The 16,338-nt window shown below is 43.4% G+C and overlaps 1 protein-coding gene across 12 annotated transcripts in view; it reads right to left on the bottom strand.

The window, feature by feature from the left end:
* Nucleotides 1–16,338, bottom strand: part of syne1b (spectrin repeat containing, nuclear envelope 1b) — a 543,459-nt gene that overhangs the window by 341,570 nt on the left and 185,551 nt on the right. For all 12 annotated transcript variants that reach the window (XM_059986320.1, XM_059986330.1, XM_059986328.1 and 9 more), the window contains 8 exons: nucleotides 15,925–16,107; nucleotides 14,373–14,474; nucleotides 12,953–13,156; nucleotides 12,652–12,859; nucleotides 10,467–10,579; nucleotides 5,406–5,611; nucleotides 1,459–1,614; nucleotides 489–780 (listed from right to left, as the gene is read on the bottom strand). In XM_059986320.1, coding sequence (XP_059842303.1) covers nucleotides 489–780; nucleotides 1,459–1,614; nucleotides 5,406–5,611; nucleotides 10,467–10,579; nucleotides 12,652–12,859; nucleotides 12,953–13,156; nucleotides 14,373–14,474; nucleotides 15,925–16,107 — 1,464 coding nt within the window. The remainder of the gene's footprint in view (nucleotides 1–488; nucleotides 781–1,458; nucleotides 1,615–5,405; nucleotides 5,612–10,466; nucleotides 10,580–12,651; nucleotides 12,860–12,952; nucleotides 13,157–14,372; nucleotides 14,475–15,924; nucleotides 16,108–16,338) is intronic.

Raw genomic sequence — 16,338 nt, 5'->3', positions numbered from 1 at the left:
GTGTTTTCTGAGCAACTAATTTGCTCAGAAAATGAAAATATAGACAAACTAACAGTAAGATGCCCTTTATGAAAAACAAGTGACACCAACATACTGTATATCAAACAGATTCACAACTCATAGCATACTTAATACCCTCAACCCATTAAGCCAGCTAGACCACAAATAACAGCATACGTTGTGAGCCTGCTGTATAAGTAGGCAAACCAGCCAGCAAGGTCAGGGGACTAAAGGTCATTAAAATAGTTTGGGTATAACTAGTGCTTCTCTGATGCCATTCAAATTAACTTAAGGCTAACAGATCAGCCACCCGGACAAGTAGCAATGGACTAACAGATCCTGCTCGAGTTTGGGAACTGAGGACTGAATGATCCACAAAGCTGTATATTGGATGGTGGAGGAGATTCAGTAGATTTACTGAAGAGGTATTTCCATTTCTCCATCTGACTCTGTCTAAAAGGGCAGTGCCATCCGCACCAGTTACGCACCTGGACCTGCAGCAGCTTCTTCTCCAGAGTGGCCTTGCTGCCAACAGTGCTGTCCATAGCAGCAAGTTTTCTTTGAACATCTCTGAGCCAGGACCAGGTGTTCTGCAGGGTCTCCTCGAAGGCCTGGTGCTCCTGCAGACCCAGCTGGCCAGCCCGCAGCTTCTCCTTCACCGTCTTGGCCAGGTTCTGGTGCCGGGACAGCAGCTGGGAGGCTGAGCGGGTCGCACACCCATCGCCGTAGCCCAACTCACTCAGGGCCTGAGCCTTCTGGCACAAGTTATCAAAGGAATCCCTAGAACATGAAGCACAGGGGGATACATCAAGACAACACTGTACAGTGTCAGAAAACCTTTCCAAAGAGTTTTACAGGAAAATAAACCGGATGACAGAAAATGTAGTGCTCTAATATAGGACAGTGCAGTCCTGACTCTTGTGATCCAGTTTATAAATACTGACTTTACCTTCTGGAGGGGAATGTGCGTCCTTATAAATTTTCACATTTCTACTTGATATATTAAGGGATGATGTAATTCCACTTGTACTTTTTAAAAAAATTACTTAATTTTAATGTTGTTCTCTTAAGTTCTTCCAAAAGCTTAATGAAGGTCTTGAACTTAACTACAAAGTGATATTAAGACTGATGTACGGTACTTCAGGTGTTTTGTATGATGTATATATGGGCTGCATATAAAAGATAAATATCAAGCTGTTTGTGTCTTTCTATCAAAGTGTCCCCTCTGAAAGTTTGATGATATTAGATAGAGCAACCACTGCTGCATCCTTAAGTGTCGCCCTGCGTCAGTGAAAATAATTTTTAAATATCTGCATCTGCTAGAAATCTAAAATACAAACAGAAAATGAGAGAAATACTCAGCGGATCAGGCTGCATCTGTTGAAGATGAAACAGAGCTAATATTTCAGTTTGACCTACTGAGTTATTTCCAGCATTTTCAATTTTCAAATGGTCTACCTTTGCCCTTGGATTTCGGTGAAGAAATCTTCCATCTTCTCCAGCTCAACTTGCATCTCTGGGGTGTTCCTCCTGCTTTCGCCAATAAACTCTGTGGACAACCTTTCTTCTGCCTGCTGGAGCCATACACTTAGCCTCTTCTGACAGCTCTCAAAGCTTTTATAAAAAACGACTTTCAGTCAGAGATATGTTCATTATGAAGAAGAGGACACTATACTATATAGGATAAACTGAAATCTTGGTAGAGTCCCACAAAGCATTCCCAGCACCAAGGATACACGTTCATGCTCATGTGATACAAAAATAGAGCCTTCAACCCATAAATCATCAGGCACGCGTTTGCAGGAATCCCATTTTATTATTATTCCCGCAAACGCATCCCATCTGCCCCCAAGTTATGTTTGCAAAGTTTGCAAACTTTTCAAAACATTTATACGTTTGCACCAATCTGCAGCTCCTCAGAGAACGTGTTAAGGAACTGGAGCTGCAGCGGGATGACCATCGACTCATATGACAGGAAGAGGAAGTGGTAGGTAGGAGCTACAGGGAGGTAGTCACCCTGAAGTTGCAGTTGGCAGGTCCCTGTGTGACTGTCATGATAGAGAAAAGAATTGGGCAGCCAGTGCAGAATACCCCTGTGGCCATTCCCCTCAATAATAGGTATAGTGTTTTGGAGACTTTGGGTGGAGGGAATGCTGCAGCAACTGAGTCTGGTGCTATGGCTCAGAACAGAGGAGAGGTGAAGAGGACTGCGGTAGTGATAGGGGATTCCATAGTTCGAAGAGTAGACACGAGGTTCACCTCGATGGCATGTTGCTTCCCTGAGGGATGCCATTCCTCATACCACTCTAAAGGGGGAGTGTGAGCAGCCAGAAGACGGTACACAGTGGCACCTGTGACATAAGGAGGAGGTCCTGAAGAGAGATTTTAGGGAGCTAGGTAGAAAACTGAAAAGCAGAATTTCTAGGGTAGTCACCTCTGGATTGCAGCCTGTGCCACACACCAGTGAGGGCAAGAATAGGATGATTTGTCAGATGGATGCGTGGCTGAGGAATTAGTGCAGGAGGCAGGGTTTCAGATTTCTGGATCATTGGGATCTCTTCTGGAGAAATGTAACCTGTACAAAAGGGAGGGACTACACCTGAACCCAATGTCCTTTCAGGCAGGTTTCCGTGAACTGTTGAGGGTTTAAACTAATTCAGCAGGAGGGTGGGAAACTGAGTGATGGAGCAGTGTGTAGTGAGGTTGTCAGGAAGGACAGGCAGATGATAGGGCAAAATTGCAGTCAGTGGGATGAGTTGCAGTTTAACAGGGGGACAAAATTGAAAGAGGTGCCAGAACAGGACGGAAATGTTATACACAAATGCATGCGGTATACTGAATGAGGTCGATGATCTTGCAGCATAGTTAAGGGACTGGCAGATTTGATGTTGTGGGCATCACTGAGTCGTGGCTGAAAGAAGATTATAGTCGGGAGCTTAACATCCAAGGCGACATGTTCTATTGAAAGGACAGGCAGGGGGTGGTGTGGCTCTGTTGGTAAAAACTGAAATAAAATCTTTAGAAGGAGGTGACATTGGATCGTAAGATGTATGATCCTTGTGGGTAGAGTTAAGAAACTGCAGAGGTAAATAGACCTTGATGGGAGTGGGAGCCAAGATGTGGGATACAAATTACAGGGTGAGATAGAAAAGGCTTGTCAAAAGGGCAATGCTACGATAGTCATAGAGGACATCAATATACAGGCAGATTGGGAAAATCTGGTTGGTCCTGGATCCCAAGACAGAGAATTTGTAGAATGCCTACAAGATAGCTTTTTAGAGCAGCTTGTGGTTGAGGCCACCAAGGGAAAGGCAATTCTGAATTGCATTTTGTGTTGCAAACTGGATTTGATTAGGGATGCAGTGATTACAATATGATAGAGTTCACCCTGAGGAGAGAAGAAGATAAGAGATAAGATAAGAGATAGAGGGAGAAGATAAAAGTCAAATGTATCTGTGGTAAAGGGAATTACAGAGGTTTGGAAGAGGAGCTGGCCAAAGTTGATAGGAATAGAACACTGACAGGGTTGACAGCAGAACAGCAATGGTTGGAGTTTCTGGGAGCAATTCGGAAGGTGCAGGACAGATACATCCCAAAGAAGATGCAGTATTCTAAAGGCAGGATGAGACAAATGTATCTGACAAGGGAAGTCAAAGCCAACATAAAAGCAAGAGAGAGTGTATCTATCAAAAATTAGTGGGAAGTTGGGGAACTGGGAAACTTTTAAAACAAATAAAAGGCAACTGAAAAAGCCATAAGGAGGGAGAAGATGAAATATGAAGGTAAGCTAGTCAATATTATCAAAGAGGATACCAAAAGATTTTTCAGAGTGAAATAGAGGCAAAATTAGATATTGGATCACTGGAAAATGATGCCAGCGAGGTAGTAACGGGGGACAAGGAATTGGCAGATGAACTGAATAAATATTTTGCATCTGTCTTCACTGTAGAAGACAGAATCAGTATACCAGAAGTCCGAGACTGTCAGGGGGCAAAAGTGAGTGCAGGTGCTATTACTAGGGAGAAGGTGCTTGGGAAGCTGAAATATCAAAAGGTAGGTAAGTAAGATGAACTATACCCGAGGTTTCTGACAGAAGTAGCTAAAGAGATTGTGGAGGCATTAGCAGTGATCTTTCAAGAATCACTAGATTCTGGCATTGTTCTAGAGGATTGGAAAATTGCAATTTCACTCCACTCTTTAAGAAGAGAGGGAAGCAGAAGAAAGGAAATTACAGACCAGTTAGCTTGAACTCAGTGGTTGGGAAGATGTTGGAGTTGATTGTTGTGGATGAGGTTTCGGGGTACCTGGAGGCATGTAGTAAAATAAGCCAAAGTCAGCATGGCACTTTGGTAGAAGGAAGAAAAGCGTAGACTTTTTTTTAAAATTTTAAACAGGGAGAAAATTCAAAAATCCAAGGTGCAGAGGGACTTGGGGGTCCTCATGCAGATTCCCTAAAGGTTAACTTGCAGGTTGAATTGGTGGTGAGGAAGACAAATGCAATGTTAGCATTCATTTCAAGAGGACCGGAATATAAAAGCGAGGATGTAATGCTGAGGCTTTATAAGGCACTGGTGAGGCCTCACTTGGAGAATTGTGAGCAGTGTTGGGCCCCATATCTAAGAAAGGATGTGCTGACACTGGCAATGGTTCAAAGGAGATTCACAAAAATTATTCTAGGAATGAAAGGTTTATTATATGAGGAGCATTTGACGGATCTAGGCCTCTACTCACTGGAATTTAGAATAATGAGTGTGGATCTCATTTAAACCTATCAAATATTGGAAGGCCGAGATAGACTGGATGTGGAGAGGATGTTTCCTATAGCAGGTGAGTCAAGGACCAGAGGGCGCAACCTCAGAATAGAGGGGCACCCATTTAGAACAGAGATGAGGAAGAATTTCTTTAGCCAGGAAGTGGTGAATCTGTGGAATTTATTGCCACAGGCAGTAGTGGGAACCAAGATATTGGGTGTATTTAAGGCCGAGGTTGATAGATTCTCAATAAGTCAGTGTGTGAAAGGTTGTGGGGAGAAGGCAGGAGAATGGAGTTGAGAGGGAAATGGATCACAGTGATCAAGTAGCGGAGCAGACTCAATGAGCCAAATGGCCTAATACTACTCCTATGTCTGGTCTTATAAAGTGTCTTTCACGACTTTACAACATGACGAGGACTCACAGCCCAACAAGTATTTATAAAGAGAGATCCTCGTTTTAATACAGGGAAATGTACAGGAAGTGCCCACCAACAGTGATGTGAAGAGTTACCAGATAATATATAGTTAATGTAGTGGTTGATCAACAAGTATTAACCAGGATTCTAGGATAACTTCCTCGGTGTCCTTCCAATGTCAGTTTCACTTGGGAGGTATCTCACAGATGTCAGACACAAGCTTTGTTAATACCTACCTGTTCAGCTCTTCAACATAGTCCTCCAAGGCCCTCTTATTCTGCTGGCATTGACTCAAGAAATCCTGCCACTCCTGTTGGCTGTTGGCCAGCTGTTGCTGAAGCTGGGAGGCGCTGGGTTTGGGCAAGTGTGGCACCAGCTTGTCTCCTTCGGCCACGGCCGCATCCAGTTTGCTCTGTCCCATGCTCACCCTGCTTAGGATTTCCTGTAGAAAGAACACGAGCCCCATCGCAGAATTGAAAGTAGGTCTTAAAACAAATCAAAGAGAAAAGAGCCATGCACACAAAATGCCGCAGGAACTCAGCAAGTCAAGTAGCATCTATGGTGGGGGAATAACTAAATCAATGTATTTATTACTCTTTTTTTTGTATTTTCAGTTTGTCTTTTGCACATTGGTTGTTTGTCCATCTCTGTGCATAGTTTTTTTTATTGATTCTATTGTGTTTCTTTATATTTACTGCGAATACCTAAAAGAAGATTAATCTCAGGGTTGTATGAGGTGACATATATGTACTTCGATAATAAATTTACTTTGAACTTTGAATAAACAGTCAATGATTTGGGCCGAGACTTTTAACATCGACTGTTTATTCCTCTTCATAGATATTGCTTGACCTGCTGAGTTCCTCCAGCACTTCGTGTGTGTTGCTCTGAACTTTCAGCATCCACCGAACTTCTCGTGTTTAAGAGCAAAAGACCAACTGGCTGCAGGTATTAACAGGCTCCAGCTAGTCCATGTCCATTCATCTTGCGAGAATATCATAGGAGCAAGAGCAGGTCATGTGGCTCTTCAGGCTTGTTCTGCAATTCAACAAAGTTATGGAGTATTTGATATAGACGCTAAAAATAATTACAGAAACACAGGGCGTGAGTAAGCGATTAGGTGAGCAACAAGACGGTAAGTCACCAAACAAGAGGGAGTCAGTGAACAAATGGCTAAATGAAGATGTGTGAGAGTGACTGAAGATGCCAGCACAACTGTGAGTGAGTAACTGGAGAAATGTGTGTGTGTGAGTGTGTGTGTGTGTGTGTGTGTGTGTGTGTGTGTGTGTGTGTGTGTGTGTGTGTGTGTGTGTGTGTGTGTGTGTGTGTGTGTGAGTGTGTGAGAGAGAGAGAGAGTGTGTGTGAGAGAGGCAAATAACCAATACGCAAAAGACAACAAACTATAAAATACAACAGAGAAAAAAAATGATAATAAATAAATAAGTAATAAGTATCGAGAACACGAGATGAATTGTCCTTGGAAGTGAGTCCATAGGTTGACGGAACAGTCAGTGAAGTTGAATGAAGTTATCCCCACTAGTTCAAAAGCCTGATGGTTGAGGGATAATAACTGTTCCTGAACCTGGTGGTGTGAATCCTGAGGCTTCTGTACCTTCTTCCTGATGGTAGCAGTGAGAAGAGAGCATGACCTGGGTGGTGGGGGTCCCCGATGAAGGATGCTGCTTTCCTGTACAGCGCTCCATGTAGATGTGCTCAATGGAAGGGAGGGCTTGGCCCAGGATGGACTGGGTTGTATGCACTACTTTCAAAGGCATTGGTGCTTCTATACCAGGCTGTGATGCAACCCGTCAATATGCTCTCCACCAGACTTCTACAGAAATTTGTCAAAGTATTAGATTTGTCATGACACCTTTGCAAATGTTTAAGGAAGTAGAGGTGCTGCTGTGCTTTCTTTGCAATTGCATTTAAACTCTTGTCCCAGAACAGATCTTCCAAAATGATAAAGTTGCTGGCCTTCTCCACTTCTGATCTTCCAATGAGGACTGGCTCATGAACATCTGGTTTCCTCCTTGCGAAGTCAACAACCAGCTCCTTGACTTTGCTGACATTCAGCTCAAGGTTGTTATTGTGGCACCACTGAGTCAGATTTTCAATCTCCCTCCAATATGCTGATTCGGCCAAAGGATGTACTTCCTCAGTTACAAATACATTCTTTCAGTCTGATCAAGGACATACACAAATACAAAGCAAACCTAAACACGGCACTGAACCTGCTCTTACCCTCACATCATACTCAACATTGAATACTCAGCAAGCTGCCATGAGAACAGAAGAGTTAAAATCCCTCCCCTGCTCTTATAATTCACCCTACTACATTCCCCATTATCTTTCCTCAGCAACCCTTGCCCAAATCTCTGCCATCACACTTTGCTCCATAGCCACCCATAACATCCACCAGACATGTGGCCACAAGAGACAGAAGCAGGGACAGGCAGGGGAAGACCATAACACTGTTCAAACCTGCTTTGCATTTGATAAAATTAAGACTGTTCTTCCACTTCGGTGTCACTGGAGAATAGCAGTTATTCCCAAAATTTTTTATTTCCTTGATGTCTAACCATCTCTGTTTTGAAGGAGACCATGCTTCCATGGCCATCTGAGCAGAGAATTCCAACAGATCACCGGTCCCTGAGCAAAGAAGTTTCCCTTTGTCTCAGACACGGATCAGACAGACCGGCTGTCTGGTCAAGGAGATATATAATTACAAGAAGGCTTCCTTATTGCTGTGATCAAATCTTCTCTTACTAAAGGCTAACTACCCTTTGCCCTCTGAATTACTTGTCTTCAGCATCTTTGTGATCATCAACACCAGCCAACTTCTCCCCATTTACCACCTGCAGCAAGGCGGATGATCTCACCTGTTGACACATTATGTTCCCCAGCCATGGCTTCACCTCTCACTTGGCTTGTCCATTTCCCCCTGAAGCCTCTTTGCATCCACCCCTGCACTCACAATCACACCCAGTTTAGTATCACCCACCAACCGGGAAATATGACAGTTTGCCCCCTCCGCTAAATCACAGATGAGATGCTAATTGAACAGTGAGGCTTCAATCGCCCATCCCTACAACACCCCACCACTCACTGACAGCCTGCCAACCTGAGAGGGATTTAATTATTCCTTTGCTTTCAGTCCACTCAGTCCTTGTGAGCACATTAACACAATTCCATATGCTCTAACGTTGTTAATCAGCTTGGTGTGCAGGACTCTATTGAAAGCCTTCCAGAAAGCCAAACATATCACATCCAGTCACGCCTCCTTATCTACTCAACATGTCACATCCTCGAGGAAGTACAACAGACTGGTCAAACATAGTTTTTTTTTTGTGAATCCATGCTGTTCTACGATTACGCTTTCCAAGGAGTAACCACGTCACCATATCCTTTCCATATTTACACTCATTGCCCCATACCCATCCCACAACTTCCCCTTTCACTGTTCCCTAACTATAGCCCTTCACAATACTTAAACCTTTTATTGCTTACCTGCCCCAATTCTCCACACCATATCACCCATATTCATCTATCCTGCTCCAAGACCATTCCCAATAGTACCCTTTCCATACCCTGACTCCATATCCTGGCCATACCCATTTCCTACAGCCTTTCCCCATATCCCACTTCCATCTTAACTCTTCAATTCCTGCCCTGTTCCTTTCTTTTTAACTGTATACAACACTCTTGCCTATCCCACACGCCCCATCCTCCCAACCCCATCTCACATCTGTCATTAACCAACGGCTAATGACTAATGTCATTATGTTCCCCCGAAGCCTCTTTGCATTCACCCCTGCAGTCGCAATCACACCCAGTTTAGTATCACCAACCAACCGGGAAATATGCCAGTTTGCTGTCATTCAGGGGACTAACGGCTAATGTCTCTTTGGCCTTTGTTTTCAAACTTAGTTTTCAAACCCTCCCTCCCCCATCCACCACAGGCTGTAGAAACAGAGGTATGCTTATAGCAACAAATAGATTTTATTCTCTGTTTATAATTGGAACAGAGAAGTAAGTGTTGAGGGTGTCACCAGAATCATTTTCTAGTTGGGGGGGGGGGGGTAGCAAAATAGGTTAGCTCTGCAATTCCTGTCCAGAAGGTTTCCAGAAGTCTGAAGCAATATGTTGGGAAAACTTAACAGGTCAGTGAGCATCTTGGAGATGGAATGAGAGTTAAGATAAATGATCCGTTATTGGCCTCTGCTAATCTGAAACATTAACTCTGTTTCTCTCCCCGTGAACATTGCCATGATCTGTTCAGCATTTCTTTAGAAGGCTGTGGAGATTTGGCACAACATCAAAAACCCTGACAAACTTCTATAGATGTGTGATGGAAAGTTTACTGACTGGCTGCATCACGGCCTGGTATGGGAGCACCAATGCCTTTGAACAGAAAATCCTACAAAAGGTAATGGATTCAGCCCAGGAATTAATGGGTGAAGTCCTCAAAACCACTGAGCACATCTACCTGAAACACTGTCATAAGAAAGCAGCATCTATCATAAAGATCCTCACCAAGGCCATGCTCTTTTCTCACTGTGCCTCAGAACTCGCACCAACAGATTCAAGTTGCTACCCTTCCTTAAACAAAAGGGGACAATTGCACTCATCCATTGAGATGTTCCCACAACCAATGATCTCTCTTTAAGGTCTCTGTCCTGCTATTTCCTGCTCTCACTATGTATTACTATTTATTTACAGACAGGCAGACATACTTTATTGATCCTGAGGGAAATAGTTGCATTGCAACACTTTCTTATCTTATATGCTATTGCTCTTTCATTGATCCTGTTTATAGTTACTATTCTATAGATTTGCTGAGCATGCCCGCAGGAAAAAGAATCTCAGGGTTGTATGTGGTGACGTGTATGTAGTTTGATAATAAATTTTACTTTGAACTTCGAGATCCATTTTTGTTTTGGATTTCCAGCATCTACAGATGCTTGCTCAGTCTGTGCAGAAGCTAGGTGGTTGGAAGAAACAAGGTGATAGAAACAGTGGGTGTTCATTCACACAGCTGCAACAGTTTACCCCTCTCACTGTTAACTTTACAGAAGCTTGAACTGGCATTCAATCCAGAAACCTACTGCCAAGCAACACTTTGAGCTGAATATGCATTTCATGAAGTCCATGTTAATTTATAACTACAGGTTTAACGGAGGCCTAAGATTAATCAGCTCCAAACTTCACCATAATGCAATGATTTTAGTTTTCATTGCCACTTTAGTTACACAAATATTGCAAACTGCATCTGATGGGCATTAAAGTGTGTCACAGACCTTAAGTTCCTGTAGTTTCTCCTCGATGGTGTGCATATCTCCAGCTTGGTCACTACAATCCTTCACTGACGTCCTGGCATCACTGAGCCACAGCTGAAACTCCTGCAAAATGTCTTCCAAAAATAAAACTTACAAATTAATAAAATTCTTGCTGCGAGGTCCATTGCTCAACCAAACTATTGGATGCAGTAGTGTAAATCAGAATTTTAAAACGATCAATGATTCAGCCGGATGAGATAGCAATATTCACAGTTGTAACGTTAAATACACCTACAGTAACATCAAACATGGAAGCAAAAAAGAACAATGGTGATCTGTGTTTTGTGTGTGCAAGAAGGGGTTGGGGGGGTTGATGATATTGCTGCTCTTTTTTTGCATGGGAGGGGCTTATTGTGGAGTTTTGTTTCTTCTCCTTTTTCGTGCAGGAGTGGGTTGATGTTTTCTCTTTTAACAGCCTCCATGGTTTTTCTGTATGCATGGCTATCTGGAGAAGACAAATCTCAGAGTTGTACTCTGCATACATACTTTGACAATGAAATGAACCTTTGACATTTAGGGGATGTAGCCAAAGGTCACAATAAAGAGAAACAGCAAACTGTGTTGAGCAAGTGGAGTAGCAACTGAAGACAAAGCAAGAGTACAAACAGGCAGAGGAAGATTAAGCAATAGTGTTCAGGTAAATTAATGTCAAACAGCAGAAGGAACGCTCACTGTTGTAGAGTTACAAAATTAACATTAATGAAGACCATCTATAAAAACTGACAACTAAGAAGATGAATATCAAAGAGTGGTGGTACCGAAGGACCAGTGTTACAATATCATTACTTAGATAATGGGATCAAAATTGTCCATTGTATTCCAGGTGCGGCCTTACCAGCACCCCACACAACTGTGTCCAAACATCCCTATTTCTAAATTTCAACACCATTGCAATCCTTATTCTTTGGCAATAGCTCCAAGGGATCTTATAAATCCACCTGATAGGTTTGAACATCTCATTTGAAATATAACATTGCTGACAGTACAAAATATCCATGATGTTCTAGTGCCAAACGCCTGGTGTGGCATTTGAAACCATCATTTTGATACTTGTTACCCTCTCTCAATTACAGTTTATTATTCATTTGAACGCTACTGTTTGATTCTACTCCCTCTTAACCCTTCTCATCTCACCTATCCATCACCTCCCTCTGGTGCCCCTCAGATATTTGTCCCATCATATTCTTCTTCAGCCCTCTACATCTTCCACCTATCACGTCCCAGCTTCTTACTTTATCCCCAGCTCCACCTGATTTTCCCCCTCACCCAGTTTTGCCTTTCACTTGTTAGAGTGTCCTCCTTCCCTGCCACCCACCCTCTTATTCTGGCTTCTTCCCCCTTCCTTTCCAGTCCTGATGAAGGGTCTCGGCCTGAAATATCGGCTTTACTCCTCTCCGTAGAAACTGCATGACCTGCTGAACTCCTCTGGCATTTACTGTTTGTTGCTATGGATTTCCAGCATCTGCAGAATCTTTTATGCTTATTTCAATCAGGGTTAACAGAATTAGGACTTGACTGGCCAGAGATTCACAATGCGATGGTGTAGTTCAATCACGCAACACTCAGTTTAGCCTGAACAGCCAGACACTCTTATTGTCTAAGATTTGTCCTAGAACATAGAACAGCACAGCACAGTACAGGCCCTTTGCCGACCTTTAACCTACACCAAGATCAAAATAACACTTCCCTCCAACAAAGCCCCCAACTTCGCTTTCATAGATGTGCTTGTCAAAGAGTCTCTCAAATCTCCCTAATGTATGTACTTCTACCACCAGCCAGTTTTTACTGTAACATTTTAAATTATTAAGAAATTTGATAGGTTCAATATAAATCATTACACTTTCAACATAAGCCACCACACTTTCACTAGGGGCATAAGTAAATTACCAAAACCCTACTAGGGAATTCGAGGAAAACATTTTATCAAGAAAGCAATTAGGAAGTGGAAGCTGCCAGCAGAGGGCGCTGAGTAATTAGAATGGATGTCTCAAATGGAAATGAAATTTTGAGGGGGAGTTGATAGCAATGGTAAGGAATAGAAAGGTGAGATAAAAGGTGTTGAGAGAGATATATCTGGAGCATATACACCAGCACTGATCAGTTGGGCTGGGTGCCCTAATTCATTCATCTGTGGAGTTCTCCTCACCATTGAAGTGCTGTTGCAGCGCCTCCTGGAGCCTGCCTTGTGTTTTGCAGGAGAGCTGGTTGACAGCTTCGTACTGCTTGATCAACCCGGTGACCCTGCTACCCATCCCCTCCAGTTCCGTGGAGTGATACTTCCGACAGAGGCCGTTCAGATTCTCTCGAGCAGAGTCAATCCTGCCCTGCTGGTTGACCAGCTCCAAGTCCAGTTCCTGCAAAGACAAACACAATAGCTAATGAGGCAATGGGGGAGAGGGGTGCTGGTAAACGCTGCCAGTCTGCGCACCTCGCCTTCTCCCACGTACCTTCACTTTCCTCAGGTTGTCAAGATGCTGGCTGCTGGCACAGGCAGAGAGCGAGCACTCCACCGTGTGTAACCAGTCGCAAAGCTCCTTGATGTAGCTCTCCATCTGACTTTTCTGCACTCGAAAGTCCTTCAATGTCTCTCTCGCCACCTCAGACACTTCCTGCGCATGATCCAACTTCTTCTGGGAATCAGCCTCCACTGCCTGCAGGTACAGAGCGATGATCGATTGGAATATGAGAGATATTAACCTCTGCCTATCCAGTTATTGCTATTTGATAACTGAGCATATCAGAGATGGAACCAAGGGGTCCCTCACCAAAGTAGATCTGTTCCTAATACAATGCTGTCTGGAGAAAGGAGAAATTATGGAAAGAAGGAGCAAGCAAGCTCCCCAACCTTCTCTGCCAGCTAATTAGATAACTGTTCTCTTCCTCCCTTTCTCCCATGGTCCATTCTTCTATCAGATTCCTTCTTCTTTGACCCTTCACCTTTTCCACCTGAAACCTCCCAACTTCTCAGTTTGTCCCTCTCCCCCACCCACCCACCCACCTTCCTACTCACCTGGTTTCACCTATCACCTGCCAGCTTATACTCCTTCCCCTTTCCCCACTTTCTTATTCTGGATTCTTCCTCCTTCCTATCCAATCCTGATGAAGGGTCTCAGCCCAAAATATTGACTGTTTATTCCTCTTCATTGATGAAACCTGGCCTGCTGAGTTCCTCCAGCATTTTGTGTCTGTTGCTCTGGATTTCCATCATTTGCAGAATCTCTTTTGTTTAGATAACCGCCGATGTGTTTCCTATCCTTACTTGTCCACGTCAGTTCTATCAATAGTCCCAACCAATAATGATCAGCTGCTCTCAGGTTTGGAAGCTCCAATTGTTCCCAGCCACCCACATCCTCTCGGGGACAGAGAGTTAAAAATTTCAAGATCGTTTGAGTTAAGCAACAGCTTCAAATGTGCTTTGGGAAATCCTTGTTCTGTGCTTCAAACCCTGCATCTTCCCCAAAACCCACCCCCCATCAAACTCTTCACAGTGACGCAATCCCTGGCCCTAACATTAGTACACCCTCTTGTTTGGATCTCATGACCCACACCCACGGTGAACCTCTCCCTCCAACTTTGTCACTTCCGTCTGCCCCGCCTCCTCCAATCCCTGTAAGAAGTAGTTTCTAGCTGCCCTTCATACTCCTTGACCACCTACTACTTAGCCATGAAACTGGAGATGAAAGGTGTTCCTTAAAGAGAGCAGGACCCTGTACAGGCAAGGCTGACATCTTAAAATGATTATTCAAGCAAAGCTTAGTCCTACCCAACGTTCCAATCCACACCCAGAAGAACATCCTTGTAATTCCAGTCTTATCATAACAAAAATGAGCAAAAGAGGTGAGAAACATATTGAAGACCTCTGCTTACCTGAAGTACAGGTGGAACCTCTTGACATTTGGTTAGCTTCGTTAGCTCGTTGACTTTCAAGTGCAGACACTTGAGCTTCTCCCCTTTGCTCTGGACCTCAGACTAGATACCAATGAAAGAGAATGGAGCGTCACTCAAACAGGAAAAACATCTGCAGATGCTGGAAATCCGACAACCCACTCAAAATGCTGGAGGAACTCAGCAGGCCAGGCAGCATCTATGGAAAAGAGTAAACAGCTGACGTTTTGGTTGAAACCCTTCATCAAGTATTCTTTTCCACAGATGCTGCCTGGTCTGCTGAGTTCCTCCGGCACCTTAGGATTGTCATTCAGTCAGTGACTGGGCTATATCACTAGTAGCCTCAACGCACTTTGAGCAGACATGATCTCGAAGCTCGGAAGAGTGGTATTAAGTTATTGAGCCCATAAGAGCTTAGTGCTTGGAAATACATTATTTTAAAAAGGGGTTACGAAAGAAGGGATAGTGCTAAAATTTTAATGAAATCATCCCACACTAATCAAACCAAATTGAGGGACAATGGGAGAGAGAGGGCAGGATGGCATAAAGAGAAGAATAGTGTTGGACAAATTGCAAACACAAGCAAAACCATGAGATAGTAAGATGACTTGACAGAATTACTGATTGTAAGATTACTGAATACAGAGCAAATTTCCATTTGCAGGGGTATCAAATCAGGAGCCAATATGGAAGTTAGGAGAAATTCTAACCCACCAAGTAGTTATTGTGTAGGATTCCCTACCACAGTGTACATAGATTTGAAAGGAAGTGGGCTGACTACAAGGGAGAAAGGAACAGAAATGTACTCAGATATGGCATGACCGATAAAACAAAGGAGGAAACAGAAAGATCTGCAAAACCATTTGGTCTGAATTTCTGTTTGCTTCATTGACTCTTACTTAATTCTAAAACACCTCCAGTACAGAGGGGTATTGGGCTGGTAAAGGGCAGAAGACACTGTAAGCCCTTCTCGGTACCAACTCCAAATTCAGGAGCAGTGGGGTCGAGCAAGATGACTTGTACACAGCACACCATTCTGACCACATACCAGGATGGGATTTGTCTGCTCGGCCATGTCTCTTACCGTTTGTTGGATGTTAACTCAAAAGGATGGTGGCTGTGTTATGAGCCATTAACGTTGGTTCTCTAACCTTTGGTGTTTCCAAAGGGCCTAATGCTAAATGGCAAAAGAAGCTCATCCTGAAAGCTGAGGTCTTACAGCCACAATCGCCATCACAGGACATTCACAATTTACACTCCGCAGCTACAGTCAGAAAGTCCAACAGCAATAATCCAACTTACTGTGAGGCTTCTTGCACTGAGCAGACTAGATCATCTCCACTCCAAAACACACTTGTTAGTTGGAACTGACAATTTGGCTGATCTGCTTGTATGTCACATTGTACACCCGGAAAATCGGAACACCGGCTTTGACTCAGCTGAGTGAAAAGCTGACAGGCAACACCAATAATTGTTTGCAGTAACTTTAAAGTCAAACTTTGTCGTTAACCGGAATTACACTAGTGTGATCTACCTGGAAGTCAAGCAATCTCATTTCCATTCTCTGACTGTCATTCAGATTGCTGATCATTTCATTCAGTTCAGAGACACACCCCTTGGACCAAGTGTCTATCTCATCTCCAATGTTCAGCACATCCTCCCACAGCGCAAGACCAGAACTTAGCTTTTCAATGTTGGCATCCAGTCTCTCAGACACCTGCAAAGAATGGTTTAAATACATTGCTATTAATAAACTTGAAATATGACAAAATGTCCCAGCTGAATCAATTACTTGCATCTATACATAATCAGCTAAGCGTTTCTAAGTATGCAAAGGCTGATGAATGATTCCGTAACTCGTAAGATCAAACAACTTAGAGTTTGTTTTCCAGCAGTCGAAGGAGTTTCAGGCAAGTGTCTCCCTCACTTGTCCCTCACAGAGTCATTA

Source organism: Hypanus sabinus, chromosome 12, assembly GCF_030144855.1.
Source record: "Hypanus sabinus isolate sHypSab1 chromosome 12, sHypSab1.hap1, whole genome shotgun sequence".
Classification (NCBI taxonomy): domain Eukaryota; kingdom Metazoa; phylum Chordata; class Chondrichthyes; order Myliobatiformes; family Dasyatidae; genus Hypanus; species Hypanus sabinus.
This window is presented reverse-complemented; position numbering and strand designations above follow the sequence as displayed.